General features: G+C 55.2%; 1 protein-coding gene and 1 long non-coding RNA gene across 10 annotated transcripts; one reads left to right on the top strand and one right to left on the bottom strand.

Annotated features, from left to right (window-relative positions):
* LOC129058256 (uncharacterized) lies at positions 1 to 11,779 on the top strand. Of its 3 annotated transcripts, none has more exons than XR_008523310.2 (4): positions 1 to 208; positions 363 to 480; positions 865 to 1,000; positions 4,802 to 6,441. It is a non-coding gene; the product is annotated as an uncharacterized LOC129058256 (long non-coding RNA). The 3 variants fall into 3 exon arrangements; XR_008523308.2 differs by lacking the exon at positions 4,802 to 6,441 and adding an exon at positions 11,563 to 11,779 and having other exon boundaries at positions 4 to 208; XR_008523309.2 differs by lacking the exons at positions 363 to 480; positions 4,802 to 6,441 and adding an exon at positions 11,563 to 11,779 and having other exon boundaries at positions 7 to 208.
* Positions 9,159 to 26,423, bottom strand: MST1R (macrophage stimulating 1 receptor). 7 transcript variants are annotated; one of them, XM_024245032.3, is made up of 20 exons: positions 24,872 to 26,423; positions 21,559 to 21,747; positions 21,351 to 21,479; positions 21,002 to 21,172; positions 20,535 to 20,695; positions 20,005 to 20,170; positions 19,765 to 19,901; positions 19,214 to 19,375; positions 19,025 to 19,118; positions 18,680 to 18,889; positions 18,446 to 18,592; positions 18,200 to 18,365; positions 17,932 to 18,033; positions 17,652 to 17,858; positions 13,917 to 13,997; positions 13,558 to 13,739; positions 13,356 to 13,465; positions 12,639 to 12,804; positions 12,078 to 12,214; positions 9,159 to 9,719 (listed from the first exon to the last, which is right to left on the bottom strand). In XM_024245032.3, the coding sequence occupies exons 1-20, from the start codon at positions 26,099 to 26,101 to the stop codon at positions 9,464 to 9,466; spliced, it is 4,203 nt and encodes a 1,400-aa protein (XP_024100800.1). In that variant the 5' UTR covers positions 26,102 to 26,423; the 3' UTR covers positions 9,159 to 9,463. The 7 variants fall into 7 exon arrangements, with proteins under 7 accessions (XP_024100800.1, XP_024100799.1, XP_024100802.1 ...); XM_024245031.3 differs by having other exon boundaries at positions 18,680 to 18,892; positions 24,872 to 26,422; XM_024245034.3 differs by lacking the exon at positions 12,078 to 12,214 and having other exon boundaries at positions 18,680 to 18,892; positions 24,872 to 26,422.

Here is a 26,423-nt window from a genome sequence, read left to right as displayed (position 1 = left end):
GACAGAGTGTAGGAAACCAGGGGCCCCATGCTCCTGAAGAACGGAGGCTTGCCCAGGGAACTTTAGGAGGCAGGGGGCCAGGGGACACCAGTGAAGTCAGCCAGCTGCAGGCCAGCCTCCCCTATCCTTCCCAGCCAGGTGCACATTCTGCCCAGGCTAGTCCCACAGTGAGGGCCAGGAACTGTCAGGATAAGGCCAGAGGAAAAAGGTAGGCAGGGGAGACTCTGAGGAAGCCCCTGGCACAGGACCTTTGGATGGGGTGCAAAGTCCCTTCACCACTCAGCCCTGGGAGGCAGAAGTGGGTGAGGGACCCAAGCTCAGTCTCAAGCTCCCCTCCCTATGTTCCCCGGCTCCCGCTCCAGGGACAGCAGCTTCTTGGCAGTCTCTGCTGCTCCAGATGGTTCTCCTCTGCCTGCGCCTCATGGAGCCCCCTCCCCAGAGCCACATGTCCCTGAAGCCCAGGACCAGTATCCTGCAGGGGTAGGGATGGGGGTGGCAGGGGTGGGGGTGGGACCTCTGCTTAGAATCCTCAAGTCAGAATGTTCTAGCTCTTGTCACATTGTGTCAGCTTCATCTTGGCCATAATGGGGGCAGAGCTCTGGGCACAGGGCTGCACCACAGCAGCCACAGGGCTAGCCAAGTGGCAATTACAGGATGGTAAGACCACAGTGGTCCCAGGAGCTAGCCCCACAGTGGGGACATAGTGGGTGGAGGACTGAGTATGCAGTGGGCGCAGAGCTGCATATACAGCAAGGACAAGTCAGACAACAAATTGGATGGGGGGATGCATAGGAAATATAAGCTACCAGACCAGGTGGGCAACTCCGCCCTCCATTTCTTTTCTCTTTTTTTTTTTTGAGACAGAGTCTCGCTCTGTCACCTGGCTGAAGTGCAGTGGCGTGATCTCGGCTCACTGCAAGCTCCGCCTCCCAGGTTCCCGCCATTCTCCTGCCTCAGTCTCCCGAGCGGCTGGGACTAAGGCGCCCGCCACCACGCCCGGGTAATTTTTTGTATTTTTTAGTAGAGACGGGGTTTCACCGTGTTAGCCAAGATGGTCTCGATCTCCTGACCTCGTGATCTGCCCACCTCGGCCTCCCAAAGTGCTGGGATTACAAGTGTGAGCCACTGCGCCCGGCCCCATTTCTTAAATGGAGAGAAAAAAAGGGGGGCAGGGATGAGTGGAACCTTCCTGGAGCAGCAGCCTAGGCTCAGAGCTGCCCTATAGCCACAAGGACAGGCCTAGGCAACAGTTTGGAGAGCTGCACATTGCCACGGGCCCAGGTCTGGAGGTTCTAACCTGTGGTAGGGTCAGGCCCTCCTCCTTCCCACCAGATCTGAGCTCTGGGCCTCCTCCCTCTGTCTGGCAGGGCTGTGTTCTTTCAGGCCTCAGTCTTTCCACCCAGGAAACAGGTTTGTAGACAATATAACTGTAGGTTTGTTCTCTGAAACTGTTTTCACAGAGGTTAAAAATAGTGTTTACAGTTGGCTGTGGGGTGTGAGGCTCTGTGACCAGGGACAAAAGTTAACACAAAGGTGCTTCATCTGCAACTTGCTAACTTGGCACTGGGCACAGCCAGGCTCTGCCACATCTCAGGCCCCCTGGGCTCCCACCCCCCTTCCCTTGATGCTGCCTTTGGTTAAGAATGGGGACAGGGCCAGATGTGGTGGTTCACGTCTGCAATCCCAATACTTTGGGAGGCCAAGACAGGAGGATTGCTTGAGCCCAGGAGTTTGAGACCAGCCTGGGCAACAAAGCGAGACCCCGTCTCTATAAAAATAAGTTTTTTTTTTTTTTTTTGAGACAGAGTCTCCATCTGTTGCCCAGGCTAGAGTGTAATGGCGCGATCTTGGCTCACTGCAACCTCTGCCTCCCAGGTTCAAGCGATTCTCCTGTCCCAGCCTCCCAAGTAGCTGGGATTATAGGCACCCGCCACCACGCCAGGCTAATTTTTGTATTTTTAGTAGAGACGGGTTTCACCATGTTGGCCAGGCTGGTCTTGAACTCCTGCCCTCAGGTGATCCCTCTGCCTCGGCCTCCCAAAGTTCTAGGATTAAAAATGATTTTTTTTTTAAAGTTAAAAGAGTGGAAACCGATAGCTCTGGACACCAAGGAAGAGCTGCTCATCCTCTCATGTGAACGTCCAAAGCCCAAGGGTCTGCCCGTGCATATGTATGCCTACATTCATGTACACACATACTTGCTGCCCACTATTAATGTCATTAATCTTTGGCTTAAGCAAGCTAGTTTTCTGTTTACAATAGAGATGCTAGTAACAGCCTCTAGTGCCTGTGCAGCATTTGAGCTGGACTGTGCCTGGGAGGGTTGGAGAGGCATGGAGAGAGGTCCTGAGAGCCCCTGGCCTGTCTCACCACTGAGTCATCCTCCACCTCCTGCAGAGGTGGGGCATAACCCTCCTTTCCAGAACTGTGGTCCTTTGTAAACAACTGGCCTGAGGTCTCCTGGGGGAAGGGAGCAGAACTGGCTGAAGCGTCTAGCCCATGAAAGAAGGCCCAAAGGAAGCAACCAGGATAGAGAAGGCCCTTATTTTTATTTTAGAAGCAAGGTCTCTGTCGCCCAGGCTGGAGTGCAGTGGCATTATCATTGCTCACTGCAGCCTTGAACTCCTGGGCTCAAGCAATCCTCACGACTCAGCCTTCTGAGTAGCTGGGATAGTGTGAGCCACCACACCTGGCTAATTTTTTTTTTTTTTTTTTTGATAGAGACGGGTTCTCACTTTGTCTCCTAGGCTGGTCTCAAACTCCTGGCTTCCTCCCACCTTGGCCTCCCAAAGTGCTGGGATTACAAGCATGGGCCACCATGTCTGGCTGCAAAGGTCCTTATAGCAAACACCCCTTATAGTAATAATAACAATAACTGATATTGATGGGGTCCTTCCTCTGTGCCAGCGCAATGTGGAGCACTCATAACCCAGACTCACAGCAATTCAATGAGCTGGGCACTGTCATACCTCATTTTACAGATAAGGAAATCAAGGCAAGGAAAGAAAGGGAGACAGGTCTGTCTCAGCTAGTGTGTAGTGGAGCCAGAATCTGAAGCCAGGCCACCAGGCTCTGGATTCATACTTCAGGATCCTGTGTTGCCACCACTGGGTGCCATGCGCAGGGCCAGGCAGTCACAGACCCTGCTGGAGGGGAGCTAAAATGATTCCATTGTGGGTTCTGCAGCAGCAAGCCCTACACCCAAGCTGGGTCCTGCATGGACCTGCTCCTCCTCCTGATAGCTTATCAGGTAGCTCAAGCCTGAGAGGAGGCCCTTCCAGGAACCTGGTGGTGCTGAGTATGGGCCAGACTGAATCCTTCGTACTCAGAATTCTTAGCTGGCCAAAGCCTGCTCATCTCATCCAGCTGTGGAGAGGAGCAGCAGGGCAAATAAAGAGGCTTTCAGGCTGGGTCCCTTCTTCCCAGCCCCTAGGGATAGCGCCCCTCGGCCCCTCCCCCAACATGTTTTTAAATAGTGTCTCACCAGGAAGAAGGGCGTCCAATTCTATTTCTGAATCTGGGAAGTGAGGAGGGCCAACGTGTTGCCATGGCAACTTGGAGAGCCCCTCCCCCAGACTGAGCCCATTCCCCAGGCTGAGGGCTGTGGGGTGGGAGGGAGGTGGCAAGGAGGAGCTGGGAGGAGCTTAGTCTGTGGATGAGGCCAGATGGAGTCCCTGTGAGGGCAAGTCCTGCATGACCTTCTCCTCACACTTCACCTCACGCCTCTAGGCAGGCTTGCTGGGAAGGCCCCAACCTCTGCAGAGAGGGTCGAGGGTCAAATCACCGTGAGAAACCCTTCTCCCCTATGGATCAGGCTGGAACCCTCCCACTTAGGAGGTCTTAAGAATGGTAGAGAGGTGGCAAGAAGGGCGTCAAGGGGAGAGGCACAGCGCCACACCCTATTAGGAGCTCTACGGCTGGCTCCCATACCTGCTTCAATACAGACCTATTTTCAGCTCTCTTGTGTTCTCAGGAGCAGCTAGCTTTGTCAAGCCCCTGGCCTTGCACCCGTCCGGTCTGCCTGCCTTCCACTGCATTGGGAAGGGTCTGGACATCTCCAAAAAGCTAGAATCAGAAAGAGCCTTAAAGGACTCCCAGTGCAGCCCTTCACTTGATAATAGAGCAAAAAGGGAGGCATGTTTCCCCATGGGTTCGCACACCAGCCACTGTCCAGGGGTTCATACATCAGCCCTTCTACCCCAGAGGTGACAGATGGGTAGCATTTAGATCTGCAGAGGGAGGGCATTCCAGCTGGGAGCACAGCTCAAGCAAAGGCAGGCTTCTGAACAGACTCAAAAGTATCTTGTGATTCAACCCTCTCTTGGTGCTGATGGGAAGCTGAGGCCCCCAAGGAGGAAGGAATGCACTCTTGGTCTCCTAGCTCTATGCCCCACACTCCTTACCTTCCTCTCCTTACCTTCCTCACTGGAGCTATCCAAGTGACCTGTGAACCCTAGACCTAGACCTCCTGCTTCCCTGACATTTCTCCTGGCCAGGATACACCCATTCCACAAAGGCAGGACCATGATTAAAGGAGCTGGCACCTCCTGCTCCATGGCCCCCTTGTCTGACTCCAGAGGAAGACAGGAAGTACCAGAGAACCCCAGCCTTAGGGGAACCTTAGGCAGGGTGAGGGGAGATAATCCACTCCTATTCTGAAATGTGGAAGGCAGAACCCACTAGTACCAGGAGGATATGGCTTCTGAGCTCTAAGGCACAGGGAAATTTAAATAACAGATGTTTAAACAACCTTCCCTGCAAGCCGGCAGTGCAGTGACCCCTCTGCTGTGATGTGTTGCAGCTTAAAAATAGCACACAATGAACTGCTCTGAGCCCCAATTGACTCGAGCTTACGTAACTCTGCGTGAAAGATGGCCAGCCGCATCAGCCCAGAGGGAAGGCAACAGCACAGCCGCCCTGACTGCTGCCCACAGCTGGCTTAGGAGCTGGGAGAGCTCCTCACCCTCCCTGGGAACAGCCCCCACATCCAGAAGCCAGCAAAAGTGGAGGCAAAGGTGCTACTGCCAAAAGCACACATGGCTTCATGACTGCTGAGCAGAGCTGACCTCCAGCCACACCTGCAGAGGGAATGTGAGCAGAGCTGCCCTCCTTCAGGGTTCCTATGGAACCCAGGTCCAGTGGATGGTGGGAGTGACTTTAAATTAAACAGATGACTGGGTCGAAGAGACCAGGGCAGGAGCCCATGTGAACATGGTGACTGGAGCCACCCAAAAGATTCCTTTCCCTCTTTGAAGAGAAGGCTTCCTGGCTTTGAGGGACATGTCAGCAGGATTAATGCTTGGCTAAAGCTGCCACTGCCATGGAGCCCAGGGGTGGAGCTGACTCCTTTGGGGCCTCTGATTCTCCATGGTCCAGGGTGCAGTGCCCCACGAGGGACTCATGCCACCATGAGGGAGGGATAATTAGTTTCAAGGGTGATTGAATCCCATGATCTTGACCGCCTGCTGCTTCAAGCCCCCTGCCTTCCCTAATGCATCTCCAGATCCCAAACGCCCAGTGCAAGACTGGCTACAAAAGTATGCAGGTGGTTGGTCAGGTGAGGTGGCTCATGCCTGTAATCCCAGCACTTCGGGAGGCCGAGGTGGGCGGATCACCTGAGGCCAAGTGTTCGAGACCAGCCTGGCCAACATGATGAAACCCCACCTCTACTAAAAATAAAAAAAAATTAGCCAGGGATGGTGGTACATGCCTGTAATCCCAGCTACTCAGGAGGCTGAGGCAGGAGAATTGCTTGAACCCAGGAGGTGGAGGTTGCAGTGAGTCAAGTTCATGCCACTGCACTCCAGCCTGGGTGACAGAGTGAGACGCTGTCTAAAAAAAAAAAAGTATGCAGGTGGTTAAATCAAACTGAAAAAGAGTGGAGAGGTGAGATGGTGAAGATGCCCCCTGGCACTGGGAGTCTCTGGTACTCACTGGTCCCTCTGCTTTGGCACATGGTGAGCCTTACCAAGGAATAAGCAACTTCCCTCAGCTCCTACCACCTGAGCTGAAAATAGGAACCACCACAGGCCTGGCCCCTGAGCTCCCATAGAGCAACAATGAGACTGGGTTTGGAATGGGGCTATATCTGGAGCCCACAGGTATGACCCTAATATAGTTTGGATATTTGTCCCCACCCCAATCTCATGCTGAATTGCAATCCCCAGTGCTGGAGGTGGGGCCTGATGGGAGGTGTTTGGGTGATGGAGGTGGATGCCTCATGGCTTGGTGCTATCTTCATAACAGTGAGTTATTTTGAGATCTGGTCATTTAAAAGTATGTGGCACCTCCCTGCTACTCTCTCTCTCTCTCTCTTCCTCCTCCTTCCACCACGTGAAGTGCCTGCTCCCTCTTTGCCTTTGATTGTAAGCTTCCTGAGGCCTCCCTAGAAGCAGATGCTGGCACAATGCTTCCTGTACAGCCTGCAGAACTGTGAGCCAAGTAAACCTCTTAAAACTACCTAGTCTCAGGTATTTCTTTCTAGCAACCTAGCCTGATATAGAACCCCAGAGAGCCTTTGGGTCCCTCAGAATATTCCCAGAAAGGCTGGGGCTGAGGCCGAGACATAAGGGGAATCTTAGGCCAGATTCATGGTACTCCATCAGAGCAGGTCAGTCTGCCCCATGCATGCCCTCCAGGCTCCAGAGAACAGTGACACCAATGGGCAGTCAGGAAGGTGTGAGTCATCTGCTGCCTCCTCAGCGCCAGCTCCCACCCTGGCCTGCTCAGCCTTTATTAGCATCTGCTTGCCCCTAGCCCTACTGGGCTGAGATGGAGGGAGATGGGAAAGAGAGGTACCTACTCTTCATAGCTCTTGGTGGGAAGGCTGGTCTCCCAAAGCCCTAGGAGAAACCTCTGTCCACACCATTCCACCCTGGTGGCAGGCCCAGGCTTCCCATGGCCACTAGCAACCCTCCCCTTGCACTGGCCACCCACCATACCTGAGCTACTGCCCAGGCCTCCCCTAGAGGAGAGGCAGCCCAGCCTTCATCAACCCTGGAAGCCACATGGTCCCCCAGCCCACCCAGGGACCTAGAACTGACCCTCCCTACCCTGTTCTCCCTGGTAGCCCAGTCACTGATTTGAAGCCCTAAAATAGTCCAAGCTCCTGACACCCCAGATGGGGTTGGGACTATCAGGTGGCTCTGAGAATGAAGCTCAGCGCTTAGGGGCTGCAGAAATTGAGAGTGGGGGCAGCTGTGCCACAATCCAGGGCCCCAAGTGCCTAACTGGGGCCCCTCCCTGGAGAATTCTGGCCCTGGAGGCCCTTGGCCCAGAAGCAGGCCCAAAGCCCTACATTCTGGCTGCACCTGACACCCTCTTTCTCTCCTCTCTCTCTTCTCTGGGAGCCTTTCCCATGCTAAGCTCCCTTCTTGTCCAGAGACTCCCTTTCTCTCTCAGCCCCTCATGTGAACAGATAAGCCAGTGGTCCATGAGCTGCAGAAGCTCAATGGGGAAGGAGCTCCTGGGCTTAAGAGATTTGGGTGATCCTTAGAACCCCAGGATGGGGTTAAAGGGGAGAACTACAAGTTGGAGGGATGAAGGCAGTCCTTTCCAACTGAGGTGGGGATGGGCCCCAGGATACTCCACTTACCTCCCTCTCAGCCTCTGGGGTAACACAACTGTCTCCTGCACACACAGAGAGACAAAGGGTCAGTGGCCAAGCATGCGAGGCTACAACCTTCTCAGTGCCTGCTGAGGCACTGAAAGTCATCCAAGGCACGGCGGTAAACAGACAGATGGTCTGTCTCTGCTCCTCTTCAGCACACAGGTTCCTGATCTTTGGATCCCTGCACTCAAGCAAGAATCTCCTTTTAAGCCTTACCCACCTGTCCTCAGAGTCCTTAGAGTCTCCAGGACTGGACTTCTCTCTGGCCTGAGGTGGCAGAGCAAGCAGCAGCTGGATGGAGAAAGCTGGGCAGCTCTGGTCCCAAGGAGACTCCCACTCTGATTAGCAGGGAGCTCTTGCTCCAAACCCAGGGTTCCATGTGTGACAGGGCACAGAGCTGTGGGCTCCGAGGGAAGGAAGCCTACCCTCTTAGGGTGAGCTGGGGTGTCCTAACTGAAGGGATGGAGGCTATGGGGGTCCTGAGCAAGGGAGAAGAAACACTGTGATCCAGGTCCTGGGCCAGGCACCCTAGCGCCCCAGCTACCCCCTCAGCAATCAGTGTAGGGAGGAAGAGGAGGAGGGGAAAGTCTCCCTCTCAGAGGAGCATGCCCCTCTAGGGGCTGTGGTGCAGTGGCCTTTACAAGTACAAATAGCCTGGGCAGTTGGCACTTTGAAGTTGGCTTTTTTTTTTTTTTTTTTTTTTTTGAGATGGAGTCTCACTCTGTCACCCAGTCTCACTCTGTCACCCATGCTAGAGTACAGGGACCCGATCTCGGCTCACTGCAACCTCCGCCTCCCAGGTTCAAGCGAGTCTCCCACCTCAGCCTCCTGAGCACCTGGGATTGCAGGCGTGCACCACCACACACAGTTTAATTTTTGTAATTTTAGTAGAGACAGGGTTTCACCATCTTGGTCAGGCTGGTCTCAAACTGCTGACCTCAAGTGATCCGCCTGCCTCAGCCTCCCAAAGTGCTGGGATTACAGGCATGAGCCACCGCACCTGGCCAGAAGTTGGCTCCTTGAAAGTGTGGAGCTGAAGCCTTGCTGCTGGCTTATCTCTCTTAAGGCTACAAGCACAATCAATGCTGGCAGTGTTGCAGGGAACCAAGCCTCTATGACCCAGATGGCAGGCCCCATTCCATCCCTGATGGTGTGACGGTGGGCACTGCAGATGGAGCAGGGAGCCCTGGAGAAGTGCTAGGGCTGGGGAAAGGGGAGGAGGCAGCCTGAGCCATGGAAGAAACCATCCTGGTCACTGCATGCTTGGGTACTCAGCCTACTTCCTTGGTTCCATCTAACAGTGGATCTGGGCCTTGCTCACCCTCCCTGTTCTCAAGATCCTTCTTGCTGATCCAACTCCTTTCCAGCCTCAGGGCCTTTGCATGTGTGACTCTCTGCCAAAAACCCTCTTTCCTCAACACTGCTTCTGGTGGTTTTTCCCCGGTTGATAAGGCCTCAGCAAAATGTCACCTCCTGGGAGGCTTCCCTTGCCTCTCTATTCAGCTATTTATAGCAGCCTCCTGTCATTCTTTCACACTATTTGCCACAATTTGTGCTTTAATAGTCATTTGTTCCTTTATTGGTTCAAGGGTCAGTGTTGGTGTGGTCACTGCTGAGTCCACTGTGCCCAGAAGACAGGGTCTACAGCAGGCACTCCATAAATACATGTTGTAGGACTGCCCTCACTGGCTCACTCTGTGGAGTGAGGGACCTAATGGGCCCCATTTACCTATTGCCTCTGAAAGTTAAAGGGCAGGAACAAGGTGGAGAGCCACTGCCCTCTGGCCTGGCATGGCCCAGAGGCAGCTTGGGGTTAGCTCAAGGAAGCTAAGCAGGTCCAGCCCAAGAACTAAGTCAAGTGGGCCGAGGAGGCTCTGAGAGTGGCCGGGGCCGGCGTGCACTCCCTGGCATGGGTGAGGACTGCGGCTGTTCTGGATGCACATTCATCTCATGTGAGGTGCTGGGGCCCAAGTTCATGTAGGTTGCTGGCAGCTGCACATAATGGTCCCCAAGCAGTGCAGACACTATCTGCTCCACTTCCCCAACTAGTACTCCGAAGGTGGGTCGCACTGCTGGGTCCGCCTCCCAGCATTGCTGCATCACTTGGTACCTGTCGGGGGAAAGGGATGTCAGGTTAAGGCAATTCCCACCCAAGGATTCTGGGCCACCCACTTGCTGTTAAACCTCTGGCAGGCCACACAGGGATGAGGATAGATGACAGGACCTAGTAGCTAGCACTACCCAATCAGGGGCAGCTCTTTTCATCCCTATGATTACTGTTCCAGTCCTGCCTCCCCACCCTGGCAGAGGTCGAACTACCTCAGGTGTTACGAGCTTGGGCTCCTGTGCCCTGTGGCCTGGGCTATGTGATCTTGGACAAGTTCCTTAACTTCTCTGTGCCTCTGGGTCCTCCTCTGATCACAGAGAAGTAGGCACATAGGCTGATGCCTGTGAAGTGCTAAGCACAAGGCCCAGCTCACGAGATACAATGGTCATCATCACAGTTCTTTCAGGAAGGAAGCCTGGGTCCAGCAAAGCAGGAATTAAAAATCCTGAAGTAGCTGGGCGCAGTGGCTCATGCCTGTAATCCCAGCACTTTGGGAGGCTGAGGTGGGCAGGTCACGAGGTCAGGAGTTCGAGACCAGCCTGGCCAACATAGTGAAACTCCATCTCTACTAAAAATACAAAAATTAACTGGGCGAAGCTGGGCGAGGTGGCTCACGCCTGTAATCCCAGCACTTTGGGAGGCCAAGGTGGGTGGATCATGAGGTCAGGAGATCGAGACCATCCTGGCTAACACGGTGAAACCCCATCTCTACTAAAAATACAAAAAATTAGCCGGGCGTCATGGCAGGCGCCTGTAGTCCCAGCTACTTGGGAGGCTGAGGCAGGAGAATGGCGTGAACCCGGGAGGCGGAGCTTGCAGTGAGCCGAGATTGTGCCACTGCACTCCAGCCTGGGCAACAGAGCGAGACTCCATCTCAAAAAAAAAAAAAAAAAAATAGCTGGGCGTGGTGGCACACGCCTGTAGTCCTAGTTACTCGGGAGGCTGAGGCAGGAGAATCACTTGAACCTGGGAGGCAGAGGTTGCAGTGAGCCAACATTGCGCCATTGCACTCCAGCCTGGGCAACAGAGCGAGACTCCGTCTCAAAAAAAAAAAAATTCTGAAGCAAGAGCATTTAGGGCAGCACCAGTGGCACCCTGGTCCTGAAGCAGAGGTTCCCCAGGTTTACCTGCTGGGTCCTAGTGCCTACCCCATTATCTTGGGGATGTCATTCCTGCCTGAAGTAATACTCTACCCTACGTACAATATCTCATATAATTCTCAGACTCTTGGAGGGTGGTACTGTTGTCTCCACTTTACAGATGAGGAAATTGAGGCCCAGAGAGGAGAAGGGCTGGACTGCTGAAGTGGACCCTATGGTGTGCCACCCAGATCCCCCTTTACTTTCCCAGTGGCTAGGAGTGTTGCCTGCTGATGGTTCTTGACTGAAGCTCTCTCTAGGAATTGCCCTAGGCAGAAGAGAACTGCCTCTGCCAAGCTCACATCCCCTCACCAGGGACAGCCTGTGACTAGTAACTGATTAATGCCTGGTACAAAGACCTGGCCTGTTGGTCTCAATTTCAGAAAACTCTGGAGGGTCATCCCAGTTCAAGCAGTCCCTGTGGGATGGGCTGCAGTTTCTGTGACATTTCTCCTGCCCAGTCCTTCTTCCCTTGCCCCCAACCTCTCAGTAAATCCCCATACATAAATCTCCAGCTGAGTCTGTTTCCAGGAGCCCAATCTGGATATGGGTAGGCAGTGAATTAAAGAAGTGAATAGTAAGAGCAAACCCAAGGCAGGTAGGACTGTGAGGAAGGGCTACTCACATCCTTCTTGGAGCACAGCCTGAGACAGGAGGCGTCAACTACTTTTACCTGTGTCCTGGTTCTCTCTGTTCTAACCCAGCAGACCTAGCCACAGCTCAGGCACACCTGCTGCGTATGAAGCTGAACCTCAGCACCGAACCTACCCCGTAGGCACTGAGGACAACGCAGCTGCCGCCATCCCTCCAGGAATGGGGAATCTGAAACCACATCCAGTGAAAAAACCTGACCTGGAGATCCAGAGGGGGTTGCTGTGGGGGTTATGGAATCTTTCCTCGAGATTAAATGAGAGGAAAAGGTGGAAAGCAGACCCTGTTAGTGGGAGTCGGGTAGGAAGAGCACTGGGAAAATCAAACCACGGGCCTCAACCCCAACTCTGAGCTCAGAATGTTGTTACCATGGCAACTGTGAAGTCTTCCCAGGGTCCTACTCTGCATGAGGGTGGGACCAGTTCACAGATGAGGAAACTGAGGCCCAGCGAGAGTCCCTTTCCTAGTCAACCAGAAGTTCAGTCAGGAGGCCAGGAAGGAGCTCTGTCTCCTGTCTCTTCCATGTCTCTGGGGCCCAGTTCCCTCCCCACTACCACCTCCACATACTCACAGAGAATCAGGGCAATACTCAGGCTGGGGCAGGCGCCGACCCCGGGCCAGGAAGTGGGTAAGGTCAAAAGGGTCGATGTGGGGGTATGGTGGGGCACCCCGTGTCAGCAGTTCCCACAGCAGCACACCAAATGACCACTGTGGAAAGGGGGAGGTGAGGGGACTCAACTCACTCCAAATTTGGGGGCAGGTGGGTCCCCCAGGGCTTCTACCTCCCAGAGTCCTTCAGCTGGAAATGGAAGACTCTACCCTCCACTGAGAGCTCATTCCTCAATACCTCACCCGTGTCTTTCCTCTGTCTCCTCCCACTACCTCATCCTGCCCAGAGTTGGGGCTGGGCAGGCCCTGGATTATCTGTGAGGAGCCAGTGAGTTCCCAGCCTCCTCTAGCCCTGGCAGGTGTCAGATTCCATCTTACATCTGCCCAAGAGGTGGGCAGATGGGCTGTGGGGATCATCTACCCTGGGGACTCCCTGGGCTCAGATCATTCAGAGCTGAATGGGTGAGGCCCAGTGTTCTCGGGTGCCAAAGCCATGTGGACTGTAGGGCAGGTGGGGCCTCACCACATCAGACTTGGTGGTAAATCTATAGGTCTGCAGGCTCTCCAGCGCCATCCACTTCACAGGTAGGCGAGCGTGGCGATGCTGTCGAACACTATAGTACTCCTTGTCCAGGATGTCACGGGCCAAACCAAAGTCAGCCACCTTGACTGTGAATGACTTGTCCAGCCTTAGGGGTAGGGAGAGGATCACACTTAGGACTGGCCCTTACCAGGCCCTGAACCCACCTGTTCTAGGCCCTTACAGAATTTTTTTTTTTTTTTTTTTGAGACGGAGTCTCACTCTGTTGCCCAGGCTGGAGTACAGTGGCGCGATCTCCGCTCACTGCAAGCTCCGCCTCCTGGGTTCATGCCATTCTCCCGCCTCAGCCTCCCGAGTAGCTGGGACTACAGGCGCCCGCCACCACGCCCGGCTAATTTTTTTGTATTTTTAGTAGAGATGGGGTTTCACTGTGTTAGCCAGGATGGTCTCGATCTCCTGACCTCATGATCCGCCTGCCTCGGCCTCCCAAAGTGCTGGGATTACAGACGTGAGCCACCACGCCTGGCCAAATTTCAAAGCCACAGTGTCCAGTCCAAGTCTGTACTGGGCAGACAAAAAAAGTAAGGTGCAGAGAGGGGAGGACAAGGCTGGAGTTGGCCCTTCCCTGAGGCGGCCTTAAGCACCGCACACCCTCATGCCCTGTCCCTTTGCTTCACCCCAGCTACTCTGGACTCTCACATGCAGTTCCGCGCAGCCAGGTCCCTGTGCACAAACTTCTGCTCTGCCAGGTACTCCATGCCGTGGGCTACCTGCAGGCCAAAGCTGATGAGGTCCTTCACGGTGGGGTTCTGGGGGCACAGGTGGGTTGGTGGGCAAGGGCACAGCAGCTCCTTCTCCAGCTGCTGCCCAGCCCCCAACCCAGAGCCAGCTGAACACTGACCCGCTGAGGTGAGCGGATGAACTGGAGCAGGTCACCGTGGCACATATAGGGCAGCAGCACATGGGGCAGGCCCTCAGGTGGCAACATGATACCAATGAGAGCCAGCACATTCGGGTGGTTCAGGCCACGCATGAGCAGCCCCTCTCGCAGGAAGGCCTCCACCTGCTGCATCTCTGTGATGCCTGCAGAGCAGCGCAAGTCAGGCACAGGGCAGGGCGTCCCTTTATAAGGCTCAGATGGGGAAATGGGAAATGAAGGTCTCCTGCTCAGGGTCACTCAGTAAGGTGAGAACACAGAGAAAAAGAATCCTCCCAGCCTGAGGCCCCTCCCTCTGCCTTCCCATCTTCTGCCCCACTTACGACTTAGTGACTTGATGGCACATTGGATTCGATTCTGGGCCTGGTCTATGTATTCTCCGTGGTAGACAACTCCAAAGTGGCCTGGTGTGAGGTGAATAATGAGTCAATGAGAGGGGCTCCAGGGCCCAAGCCTCACACCACACATTCTCATTGGCAACCAGACCTCAGAGCACTCAACTGGCCAATCTGACATTTTATTTATTTTTATTTTTAATTTTTTTTTTTTTGAGACCGAGTCTCACTCTGTTGCCCAGGCTGGAGTGCAGTGGTGCGATCTCAACTCATTGCAACCTCTGCCTCCCAGGTTCAAGTGATTTTCCTGCCTAAGCCTCCTGAGTAGCTGGGATTACAGGCACCTGCCACTACACACAGCTAATTTTTTTGTATTTTTAGTAGAGACTGGGTTTCACCATGTTGGCCAGGCTGGTCTCAAACTCCTGACATTGTGATTCACCCACCTAGGCCTCCCAAAGTGCTGGGATTACAGGTGTGAGCCACCACACCCGGCCCAATCTGACATTTTAAAAAAGCAGCAGGGCTGGGTGCAGCGGCTCACACCTGTAATCCCAGCACTTTGAGAGGCCAAGGTGGGTGGATCACGAAGTCAGGAGTTTGAGACTAGCCTGGCCAATATGGTGAAACCCCATCTCTAGTTCCAGCTGCTTGGGAGCCTGAGGCAGGAGAATAGCTTGAACCCGGGAGGCAGAGGTTGCAGTGAGCCAAGATCGTGTCACTGCACTCCAGCCTGAGAGACAGGGCGAGACTCCATCCCCCCACAAAAAAAGCAGCAGAAGCCAAGCGCAGTGCGCCTGTAATGCCAGTTACTCAGGAGGCTGAGGCAAGAGAATTGCATAAGCCCAGGAGTTCAAGGCCAGCCTGGGTAACATAGTGAGATGCTGTCTTTTTTAAAAAAAAAAAAAAAAAAAAAGGCTCATGCCTTTAATCCTAACACTTTGGGAGGCTGGGGCGGGAGGATCAGCTGAGGTCAGGGGTTCAAGACCAGTCTGGCCAACATGGTGAAACCCCGTCTCTACTACAACTACAAAAATTAGACAGGTATGGTGGCAGTGGCAGGCCCCTGTAATCCCAGCTACTCAGGAGGCTGAGGCAGGAGAAATGCTTGAATCCAGGAGGCAGAGGTTGCAGTGAGCCGAGATTGCACTACTGCATTCCAGCCTGGGCAGTAGAGTGAGACTCTGTCTCAAAAAAATAAAAATAAATAAATAAATAAATAAATAAAGCAGGGCCGGGTGTGATGGCTCACGCCTGTAATCCCAGCACTTCGGGAGGCCGAGGCGGGCAGATCACCTGAGGTCGGGAGTTTGAGACCAGCCTGGCCAACATGATGAAACTCCATTTCTACTAAAAATACAAAAATTAGACGGGCTTGGTGGCGCACGTCTGTAATCCCAGCTACTTAGGAGGCTGAGGCAGGAGAATCACTTGAATCCGGGAGGCAGTGGTTGCAGTGAGCTGAGATCATGCCACTGCACTCCAGCCTGGGTGACAGAGCGAGGTTCTGTCTCAAAAATAAATAAATAAATAAATAAATAAATAAATAAATAAATAGGCTGGGTACAGTGGCTCACGCCTGTAATCCCAGCACTTTGGGAGGTCAAGGCAGGCGGATCACCTGAGGTTAGGAGTTCGAGACCAGCCTGGCCAACATGGTGAAACCTCGTCTCTACTAAAAATACAAAAAAAAAAAAAAAAAAAATTAGCTGGACATGGTGGCGTGCATCTGTAGTCCCAGCTACTCAGGGAGGCTGAGGCAGGAGAATCGCTTGAACCTAGGAGGCAGAGATTGCAGTGACCAAGATTGCGCCACTGCACTCCAGCCTGAGCAACAGAGGGAGATTATATCTCAAAAAATAAAATTAAATAAATAGGCCGGGTGCAGTGGCTCACACCTATAATCCCCGCACTTTGGGAGGCCAAGGTGGGCAGATCGTGAGTTCAGGGGTTTGGGTTTGAGACCAGCCTGGCCAACATGGTGAAACCCCATCTCTACTAAAAATACAAAAATTAGCCAGGTGTGGTGGTGGGCGCCTGTAATCCCAGCTACTAGGGAGGATGAGGCAGGAGAATTGCTTGAACCTGGGAGGCGGAGGTTGCAGTGACCCAAGATTGCACCACTGCACTCCAGCCTGGGTGACAGAGCAAGACTCCATCTTGAAAAAATAAAATAGGCCGGGTATGGTGGCTCACACCTGTAATCCCAGCACTTTGGGAGGCTGAGGCGGGTGGATCACGAGGTCAGGAGATCAAGACCATCCTGGCTAACACGGTGAAACCCCATCTCTAGTAAAAATACAAAAAATTAGCCGGGCACGGTGGCAGGCGCCTGTAGTCCCAGCTACTTGGGAGGCTGAGGCAGGAGAATGGCATGAACCTGGGAGGCGGAGCTTGCAATGAGCCGAGATCGCGCCACTGCACTCCAGCCTGGGCGAAAGAGCGAGACTCCCCCTCAAAAAAAAATAAAATAATAAAATAAAATAAAATAGGCTGGGGGCGGTGGCTCATGCCTGTAATCCTAGCACTTTGGGAGGCTGAGGCGGGCGGATCACCTGAGGTCAGGAGTTCGAGACCGGCCTGGCCAACATGGTGAAATCCTGTCTCTACCAAAAATACTAAAAATTAGCCGGGTGTTGTGGCAGGCGCCTGTAATCCTAGCTACTCAGGAAGCTGAAACAGGAGAATCACTTGAACCCGGGAGGAGGAGGTTGCAATGAGCCAAGATCGTGCCATTGCACTCCAGCCTGGGCAACGAGTGAAATTCTGTCTCAAAAAATAATAATAATAAAATAGAATAAAAATAAAAATAAAATAAATAAAACAGGCTGGGTTCAGTGGCTCATGCCTGTAATCCCAGCACTTTGGGAAGGTTAGGCAGGCAGATTGCTTGAGTCCAGGAGTTCGAGGCCAGCCTGGACAACATGATTCGAGGCCCACCTCTACAAAAAACAAACAAAAAATTAGCCAGGCATGGTGGTGCATGCTTGTAGTCCCAGCTACTCAGAAGGCTGAGGCAGGAGGATCACCTGAGACTGGGGAGGTCGGGGCTGCAGTGAGCCATGATTGTGCCATTGCACTCCAGCCTGGTTAACAGAGTGAGACCCTGTCACAAAAACAAAAACAAAACCATAAATAAAACCAAAAACAAAGAGCAGCCACATGATGGCAGAGGCTACAATCCTCCTATGCCTGATTGATCCACACCAGAACCCACTGAAGACAGAACTTTTCTCATCCCCATTTTACAGATGAGCAAATGGAGGCTCAGAGAGGTTAAGTGGTATACCCAAGGTCACACAGGTTGGTGAGAAGGTTAGAGCAGAATCTGTTCCAACTGTCCCTTTAGCCTATGTCATTTTTTTTTTTTTTTTTTTTTTTTTTTTAAGACGGAGTCTCACTCTGGCCCAGGCTGAAGTGCAGTGGTGCAATCTTGGCTCACTGCAAGCTCCGCCTCCCGAGTTCATGCCATTCTCCTGCCTCAGCCTCCCAAGTAGCTGGGACTACAGGTACCTGCCACCACGGCTGGCTAATTTTTTTTGTATTTTTAGTAGAGACGGGGTTTCACCGTGTTAGCCAGGACGGTCTCGATCTCCTGACCTCGTGATCTGCCCGCCTCGGCCTCCCAAAGTGCTGGGATTACAGGCATGAGCCACCGCGCCTGGCCTAGCCTATGTCATCTTGAGACTCCATCTCTGCCCCAGCCCCACCTGGCCCCCACACCTTTGCCAATGACTCGGTCACTGTGGGTGACCACCCGCTCATGGGGAATCAGCACATCCTTGACCTCAGCCAAGAGCGCAGAGTCCAGGTCCCTTAGCTGGATGGACTCTTTCCGCAGCAGTGGGACACAGGATTCATCTTCACTATCAGAGAAGGATGCTCCATGGACACAAGTGGTGGAATCCAGACCATCAGTGGCAGGGAATGCTGTGGGGAGAGGGAGTGAGGAACTTGTAGGGACAGGGGGTGGCTTTAGCTTCTCATGCCTCCACTATCTCACCAAGGCCACTTCTGTAGTCAGAGCCTGAGTACAGAATAGGCAGGGGTGTGGCTCCAGCAGTCTGGTCCAGGGATGCCAGGTCATTCAGGTTGGGAGGAAGAACTGTGGAAAGAGAATCCTTGGTGGCTTGGCTTTCCAAGCTCCTACGGGCCAACCCCTCTGGGGAGGACTTAGATCCCTAAGTCCTGGGCAGAGAGAGGATGTAGAGACTTGAAGATGCCATTGGTTGGGGGTAGGGGCTGAGTAAAGGTAGGAGCAGAGAACTCACCTAGCTGCTGCCTCCTCCACCAGTAGCTGAAGACCAGTGCAGTCGCCAGTGCGGCCACAAGCAGCAGCAAAGGCAGCAGGATACTAAGGAGTGTGCTCTGTGGGACCCCGTCTGGCCCTGGCCGCACCACTCTACCCAGGATATGACATTCACCATCCACGCAGACCTGGGAGCAGGTGGCAACTCAGGCCCAGCCTGTAGGCCCTCTGCCCGTGTTTCCCAGGGAGGTCCAGCTGGGCTGCCTACCTGCAATGGGGCACCATCCTGGCCAAGCTGCAGGGATGGGGGCAGGGGGCAGACAACCATGTCCCCCCGGAACTCGTGCTGGCAGCTCTCACCACCCACGGTCACGTTGATACCCACGCAGTCAGCCACAGCGCCCAGCCCAATATACTGCAGAGAGTGTCATGAGGACCAGCCAGTAGGTTGGCCCTTACTTTCAGATCCCCAACTCTTCCTGCCCCTATCCCTTACACTTACCTCGAACTTAATGGCATGCTCCTCAGGCTTCAGTGGAACTAGGTTGGCACTGGGTGGATGGGGTGGGGGTAGGAAGCGAAAGCCAGGCAGTGTAAAGCCAGCAGCTCCATCCCCCCGGGCACTCAGATTCCCTGCCACCCATCCCTGGGGGTCTCGGACCACATATTCAGGAAGGCGGCACAGCTGCTGCTCTGGAAGCTGCCTCTCACACTGCTGGGACCAATATGAGAGTGATTAGCCAGGAACCCCACCTGTGATTGCTCCTTGCCTCAGCCCAGCATGAGGTTGGTCTGCAGCTCAGGGAACTCATCCAGCCTTCCTCCCTCCTGGCCAGCACTCACTCACCCTGCTTTCCACTGCCCTAAGCCCATCATGGAATGACAGCACTAAGTGCCATGCTGAAGTTAGATGCTGGCCACAGATGGTGATGTGGGAGTTGCTGTGGAAGAGGGTAGGGTGGTAGGCTTTGGGTGTTCTCCAAGGCTGGCTCTCTCATTCCCCAGAGGCCAGAGTGGGCAAAGAGGTGGTGCTTACATGTAGCCACAGTTGGGGCTGATGCTTAGCACGACAGGGTCTTCTCTGTAGTGGAAGGTCCAGGAACCAGGTACCTGGGCACCCCCCACCTGCAGGCTAAGGGGGACACTGGCCACTGTGGCCCCAGGGGGTGTGGCACATAAAAGCTGCCCCTCACTGACCCTACAGGAACAAGAGATTGGGCTCAAGGTTACCCCCTTTGTGATGGCCAGGCCCACTTCTTCCAGGGGCCTGTTGACCTCTCCCAGTTCGTCTGTTATCTCTCCCACCTGCCCCACTCCATGGTCTGTCTGAAGATAAGGTGGTCCCAGGAAGACATCCCAAGAGGGTAAGGAGGGAACAGGTTCCCCACAGCCTTGGCTGGAGCCATTGGACTCTGTGATGGGCTCTCTTGCCTCTGGGCTGAAGAGGGCAGTAGTCTTTTCTTCCTGGACCTGCTCTCCACACCACACTGACCATGTAACAAGCACTCTTCCCTCCATCCTGACAGAATCTGGGCCCCCACGTGGATAGAACCCTGTGGCCTCCCGTGCCTGCCTGGTGGTACTTACTGTGCTAGCAGACACTCAGTCCCATTGACCAGCACAGCCCGGCTGGTGCCTACAGACAGACTCTGGCCTTCAAGAGTGAGACAGGTGCCTCCTGCCCGTGGGCCAAAGAGGGGTTGCACTGCTATCAGCACTGGCTCCTAAGAGGACATAGAGGTGGCTTAGGCAGGTCCTCCACTCCAAGCCCCTCCCTTCCCGTACCATGCACTGGCCAAGGGCACAGACAGGGCAAGGTAGCCTCACCATGAAAGAGAAGCCTCTCAGCACGGAGGTGCCGTCTACCCGGAAGTGCTTGCCCGGTGGCATGTTAGTCACGGTGAGGCTGACGTTGGTAGGCCCCACTGCCTGGGTGCCCAAGGGCTCCAGTTCACACTCAAACTCCTCTACAAAGTCTTTCCGGGGCACTGGTCTGGGGCACCAGGGGAACCCCTGAGGTCAGCCAGGAATTACACAGGCCTAGATGCATGCCTGCCACAAGCCATAGGGCTCCTCTGAGCCAGAGAATGGCATTTCTCCACCCATGTCTCCCTCCAGGGAAGGAAGGTTCTGGTGGGGCAGAGATTAACCTTGGCTGGTCCATGAGTGAACAGACAGGAAGGGCACATGAAAGCTCAAAAAGGGACAGAGACAACTCCCCAGACACAAAGCAGTCAGAAACACTGCAGCTTCCCCCATCCCCCCTTGCCTCTGATAAGCAGAGAACAGAGTCTCATGGGGAAGGAGCTGCTTGGTTGTCCCCTTCAGGGAAAGGGAGGGGAGGGACCAGATTGTACCTGAGTTTTGAGCTGTCCTTGGGCAGTGGCCAGCAGGGACTTTGGCCCACAGTGACCTGATGGGTTCCCTCAGGCACCAGACCAGAAGGGTGCAGGTAGAAGTTGGAGCCACACAGGGTCAGCCTTGTACTGCCCCTTAGAGGTCCACTGTGGGGGTGGAACTGAAATGGGGGAAACAGCCTGAGTCCTCATGTGGGGTTGGGCTCTCTCAGCCCCACCTGCTTCCCCAAAGTCTCCTGCCATACCCCTTCCCTGCCCCATGCTCCAGCCATTTGGAGTCACTTGAATTCAAGTACTTTCCTGCCTCCAAGTCTTTGCATGTGGCATCCCCTCTGACAAGAATGCCCTCCTTGTAGATATGAAGGACACCCCCCAGACCTGAGAAAGATTGTGATCAAGACTTGCTGACCACCACCCCAGGCCCAGCCTGTCCCACTCTTACCTGTGCCCTGCCAGGGAAGCCATACCTCAGTAAGCTTAGGTGGGCAGTGGTCCTGTTGCCAGGAGCCAGGACACTCCTTCTGCTGGCCACACATGTTCCCACACCAGCCACAGCCCATGAAACGCTGTGCCCTTAGGCAACGCCCACAGGTGAGGAAGTGGCGGCAGCCAGGGCCTCGGATAGGTACCTGGAAAACCTGGGGGTGGAAGACAGGTGACTCAGGGGTGCCTGGAGGGGGAGATTGGGCCCTATAGACCCTCCTGGTACACTGTAGGCTAGGGTGGTAGGGCCTGTATGTCAATGCCTCCCTGGATTGGATGGAGAGTCTGTGATCCCACAACCCTGGCCCCAGGCCCTGCCCCTGCCCACCTCACCTGGTCCCCAGAGGCGAAGAGTAGGTGGTCCCCGAGACGACTGACATCCCGCTGCACGGGCTGCCCACTGTCACCCAGTGAGAAGTTGGACACATACAGCAAGTAGTTGAGTGACCTGGCCAGCTCCACCTAGGACAGGTCAGATGTGAGCAAAATGGGGATGGAGACAAGGACCCAGGGCCAGGGGGCTGTGGGGATGAGGACCCACCTGCAGGATACGCCCATCCATCGTGCCCATGTGCGCCACTGTGACGTTGTCAAGGCGTGTCACATACAATGCAGTGACCTGTACTGGTCCCAACAGCCCATTGAATAGGTCCACACGTGAGAAGCTGCTACTGACCAGCAGAGGGAAGTGGCGGCAGCTGGTGTTGGGGCTGAGGGCCTCCAGGCCAGGCTGGGAAAGGTCAGGGAAGGGAAGGAGTCAGGGTTCAGCCCTGTGCTCCGACCCTCTGGGGCCTTTGTCAGTGGCCACAGCAGCCCAACACTCTCACCCCTCACCTGGCCTGACTGGAGAAGGCCCTGGGCCTGCCAGTTACCATCCCACATTGCCCCCACAGGGCTCTCAGTGTAGCAAGGGCAGGGAGAAGGCCCAGGCTGGAAGGCCCACTCCCCATCCTCCCTGCCCCACCCTGCCATGTCCGTCTTGATGGTGAGTTACCCCCATTCCAACCTCACAACCACCCCGTACATCTTTTTTTTTTTTTGAGACGGAGTCTCACACTGTTGCCAGGGCTGGAGGGCAATGGTGTGATCTCAGCTCACTGCAACCTCCACCCCCCGGGTTCAAGCGATTCTCCTGCCTCCGCCTCCCAAGTAGCTGGGATTACAGGTGCTTGCCACCACCCCCGGCTAATTTTTTGTATTTTTAGTAGAGATGGGGTTTCACGATGTTGGCCAGGCTGGTCTCGAACTCCTGACCTTGTGATCTGTCCGCCTTGGTCTCCCAGAGTGCTGGGATTACAGGCACGAGCCACAGTGCCTGGCCCACCCCGTACATCTCACAGATGAGGAAACAGGCTCAAGAGGTTCGGTCTCTTGTCCAAGGCATCATAGACCCTCAGGAGGAGAGCCAAGTTGGAAGTCTCAGCTCCACAAGAGTCTTCTCCTGCCCCCTGCTGGCTCTTCTCTGACTCTCTGTGTGCACTTCAGCAAACCCTGTCTCCTCTGGGGTTCGGTTTCCCCACTTGCATAAGGGGCTGAATGCTGGAGTTAATTGGCCAGCACAATGTTGGGGACATGGTCCTTCTCCCTAGACTCCAAAGGTCTTCCTGTACTCCTGGCTGCTTCCTATACCCCCTTTCAGGGTACAAAAGGGATAAACCAAACCCCTACAGCCTGGGTGCCAGAACTAAGTTCTGGAAGCCAGGGGATACTAACCTCTCCCCTGCTTTTAGCAAGGGGGTGTTTTGGGGGCTGCAATCACGCCCCAGGGCAGGACTGTGGAAGCTCTGGGAAACCAGTACACCAGTGTATGAACTCGCAGTGTTGGAGCTGAGTGCGAGGTGCAGACGGGGCTCAGTAGCCAGCCCTAGGTGCTCAGGACTCTCCCTCACCAGCCTGGAGGGCACTCCTTGAAGCAGGAGCCTCTGAAGGCTCCATCAGACCACAGAGGCTTAACCCAGTCCTGAGACCTCAGCACTGATTAGTAGCCCTGGAGGCAAAAGTAGATGTGGAGCTGAGCCTCGAAACCCCATACACCTTGTGCCTACAGCTTGGGGTGGGTGGGGACTGGGATTTTGTCCTCACTTGAGGCAGGAAATCGGCTTGGCTTGGCCCGAGCTGGAAGCCTGCCAGGTGTTTCTAGCATGACTCAGGGACAGGTGGGGCTCTAAAGGGGAATGAGCCCTACCTTAGTCAGGCCCACATCCTAGCCTGCTTGTCCCTAGCCCCAGGACCTTAGCTCTAGGTTCCCAGGCTTAGGTAGGGGCCCCCGGCTCCTGAAAACACATAAGTGTCCAATGTCCCATGGAGGACAGGCACCAGCTCGGAGTCCCTCAGGCCTCCTGAGGCCAACCACTATGTGGGTGCTGCCCCAGTGGCTGCATGCCCAGAGTTGCTAGGCAAACACTGCACGGGGTGAGTCACACACCTCCTGGGGGCCTGGCCAGCCTGTGGGCAGGGACCAAGATTAGTCTTCCTGGAGCCTGGCACTGCCCAGCCGTGCTGGGTGTCTTCTGACCCACTGACCACTAGGCAAGCTGGGGAGAGGTTCTGACTCCCCATCGGGAAGGAGAAGGGGCCAGGCAGGCCTGCCCAGGCTCCGACAAGGAGTCCCCAACCCTAGGGCCTCTCAACCCAGATGTACTCAGCAGAGGGAGGGAGGCTAAAGACCCCCAACCCCACATTGGGTGTTAAGTTCTCCTCCCATCTCCGAGGCATCAATAGGAGCAGAAAGGAGTCTTTCAAGAATGTCACAGCAGGCCCAGGGCCACAGGATGATGGCTAGAGAATCTGAGAACAGATTCTCAGATTCTCAGCTACCCACAGTAGCTGTGGGTCCCATTCCTTGGTCCAATCTTACTGCTGTTGCCTGCCTATACGATGGCTGGAGAGAACCTAGATAGAGTCTGTTGGAAGGAGCCCCCAATTCAGCACGGGCTTTGAGACTTCCTGCCTGGGGCAGGGCTCCAAATACAGTTAAAAAAAAAAAAAAGTCTGGGATGGACCAATTCCAACCAGCCCTTCCTAGGCCTTTACTTATCCCCAGATGTTTATAGTTGCTTGCACAAGACTAGAGTGAGGCTCCCAGAACCTTCTAGAACCAAGCTGCCATTCCATGAGTGCCGGGTACTCCCCCAATCACCCCCAATCATGGCAAAAAGGTTAGTGAAGCCTAGGACATGCAGGCTCTCTAACAAGCTTCCAACTTCCAAGGCCCAGGAGGCTCCCTGGAACGTGGTGGCTGGCAGAAGGATGGGGGTGGGTGGGGGGAGGGGGTGTGGAGGAAGGGGAGATTCTCTGACAACTCCCATCCCACCCCCTCTGGAAAGCAGAGCAAAACAAGGGAAAGTGAAACTGTTGGCAAGCAGCTGTGAGTCTGTGAATCTGTGAGCATCTCCCTGTGTATTTGTGCGTGGTGGTGGTGGTGGCGGGGCGGGGGGGAGGGGGGAGTGCTATTTTTCTGCGTGTGTCCCTGAGGATATGGGTGGTGGACAAGTAGGAGGGAATGCCCATCATTCTACCCAGCATTCAGGAGCTATGCTAACAGAGACACGGTTATGTAACCCTATCCTCACATAGCCAGGGAAACTACCTAAAAAACCAGAAGCCATGATGGGCAGGTAGGCGAGAGAGCAAAATGAGGCAGCCACAAGGGCCAGCCTGGGAGCTGAGCCTCCAGTGTAGCCTTTGTCTGGCTGCTTTCTCACACCACCCCAGCACTTAGGAACTGGGTGAGAGAGAATGCTTCTTTCCGCCTGCCCTTCCCCTCCCAGATCCCCTCAGTGATGGAAGGGAAGCAGCCTGTGTTCAGCCATGTGCATGCAGCTCACAAGTAAGGGCCCCTTCTTTCAGCTTACCGGGTTGGGGCAAAAACTCGGCGACTGGAAGAAGTCGAGGCCTCGCCGGAGGCCTGGATGGACTGGGGATTCACAACAGCGTTCCACACCCTCATCAATTAGTGTGTCCAGCAGGTCAATGGGGAAGGCACAGACGACAGAGTTGGGGCCCACGCCAGGACCACCATCCTTGCCAGCCACAAAGACCCCAAATAGCACTTCCTGACCCTCAGCGATGCTCAGCTCAGTGGCAAGCTGGGCACCCACTGGAGCGGAGTGGGCCACCCGCAGCACAGGGTAGGGCTGTCCGCCCTCTGGGGCCCCCCGGCGCCTGCGTTTTGGAGCAAATCTGCAGTCGAGGACCAGCTCCCGATAGTCACCCAACTCTGGCTCAGTGGCGCTAAGCCGTGCCAGGCGTGTGTGCAGGGCACTAGGAGCATCTGTCACGCTGGCCGGCTGTACAGTCAGGAAGTATACGAAGGCTCCCGTGTGGAAGCTGTGCACGTATTCAATACTGTAGGAGACAAGATGCTTGGGCAGCACTGACAACGCCACAAAGCCCGGTGCGAATCCCGAGGCGTCAGCCTTGAGACGCCTGATAGACACTGAGCGTGGGCTGAAGCTGGCAGCCACGGCTGCGTCCAGTGAGGATGCCACGTAGAAATAGGAGGCCTGGCCTTGCTCAACCACAGTCACACGGGTGCCCAATGGGCTGGCCACACAGTCAGGGCAGTCATCGGGCCGGTTATGGTGGGCTGAGAAGAGGCAGGCTGGTGCTGCCAGATGCACGGCTGTCCCTTGGGGCTCTAGGTCATGCAGGAAGCAGCGGCCCTGCAGGCTGGAGCCACAACTGACCAGCGCAGGCAGCGCGGGCTCTAGCACCAGCACCTTTGTGTCTGTGTCACCGGGAGGGCCGTGGGGGCCTGAGCCACAGGCTGCACACGTCTGGCAGCCAGGGTCCCCAGCAGGACCCGTGGCCAGGCTCTGGACAGACTTCAGGTCAGGCCCAAGCACATGCAGGCGATTGCGTATGGCTACAAACACAGCACTCTCATTTCTGTCGCCCTCGTAGGTCACCATGGCCTGTACCAGGCCTCCGGCGGAGAAGCTGGGCACCACGTACTTCACGTCAAAGTCGCGAGAGGCCGCGTAGGGTGTGCGCGGGCACTGCCAGTCCTCGCCCGCCGCAGGCTCGGCAGGCAACAGCAGCAGCAACAGGAAGGACTGAGGCAGTGGCGGGAGGAGCTCCATCGAGGCGAGCTGGGACCCTAGGGGATCCCTACGGGCCTGGGCCTGGGCCTGGACCTGGGCGTGGGCCTGGCTGGGGGCCTGACTCGAGGTCTGGACTGGGCCAACTTTAAGCAGCGGTCCCGACAGCCCCAAGATAGCGGACCCCCGCCCCAGGTTCCTGTGAAACCCAAATTCCTTCCCGGCCCTCGGATCTGAGCACCTGACGCCTGCGGACGCACGGACAGCAATGCCCCAGCCGCCTCACCTGCCGCCCCAGCCGCCGCTGCACACTGGCGCTTAGCGCTCAGCCGACCGGAGGGCGCCGGCCTGGGCGGGCGGAGTC

Source organism: Pongo abelii, chromosome 2 (assembly GCF_028885655.2).
Source record: "Pongo abelii isolate AG06213 chromosome 2, NHGRI_mPonAbe1-v2.0_pri, whole genome shotgun sequence".
Lineage (NCBI taxonomy): Eukaryota > Metazoa > Chordata > Mammalia > Primates > Hominidae > Pongo > Pongo abelii.
Note: the sequence above shows the minus strand (reverse complement) of the source record. Positions and strands in the feature narration are given on the sequence as shown.

Coding starts and splice junctions, on each gene's coding strand:
- MST1R (XM_024245031.3), bottom strand. CDS start 26,101: ATGGAGCTCCTCCCGCCACTGCCTCAGTCCTTCCTGTTGCTGCTGCTG. Junction 21,173..21,350: donor TCTTCGCCTCTGGGGACCAG/GTGAGGTGGGCA, acceptor TTCCACCCCCAG/GTTTTCCAGGTACCTATCCG. Junction 12,805..13,355: donor CTGGCTGCGCGGAACTGCAT/GTGAGAGTCCAG, acceptor CCTACCCCTAAG/GCTGGACAAGTCATTCACAG.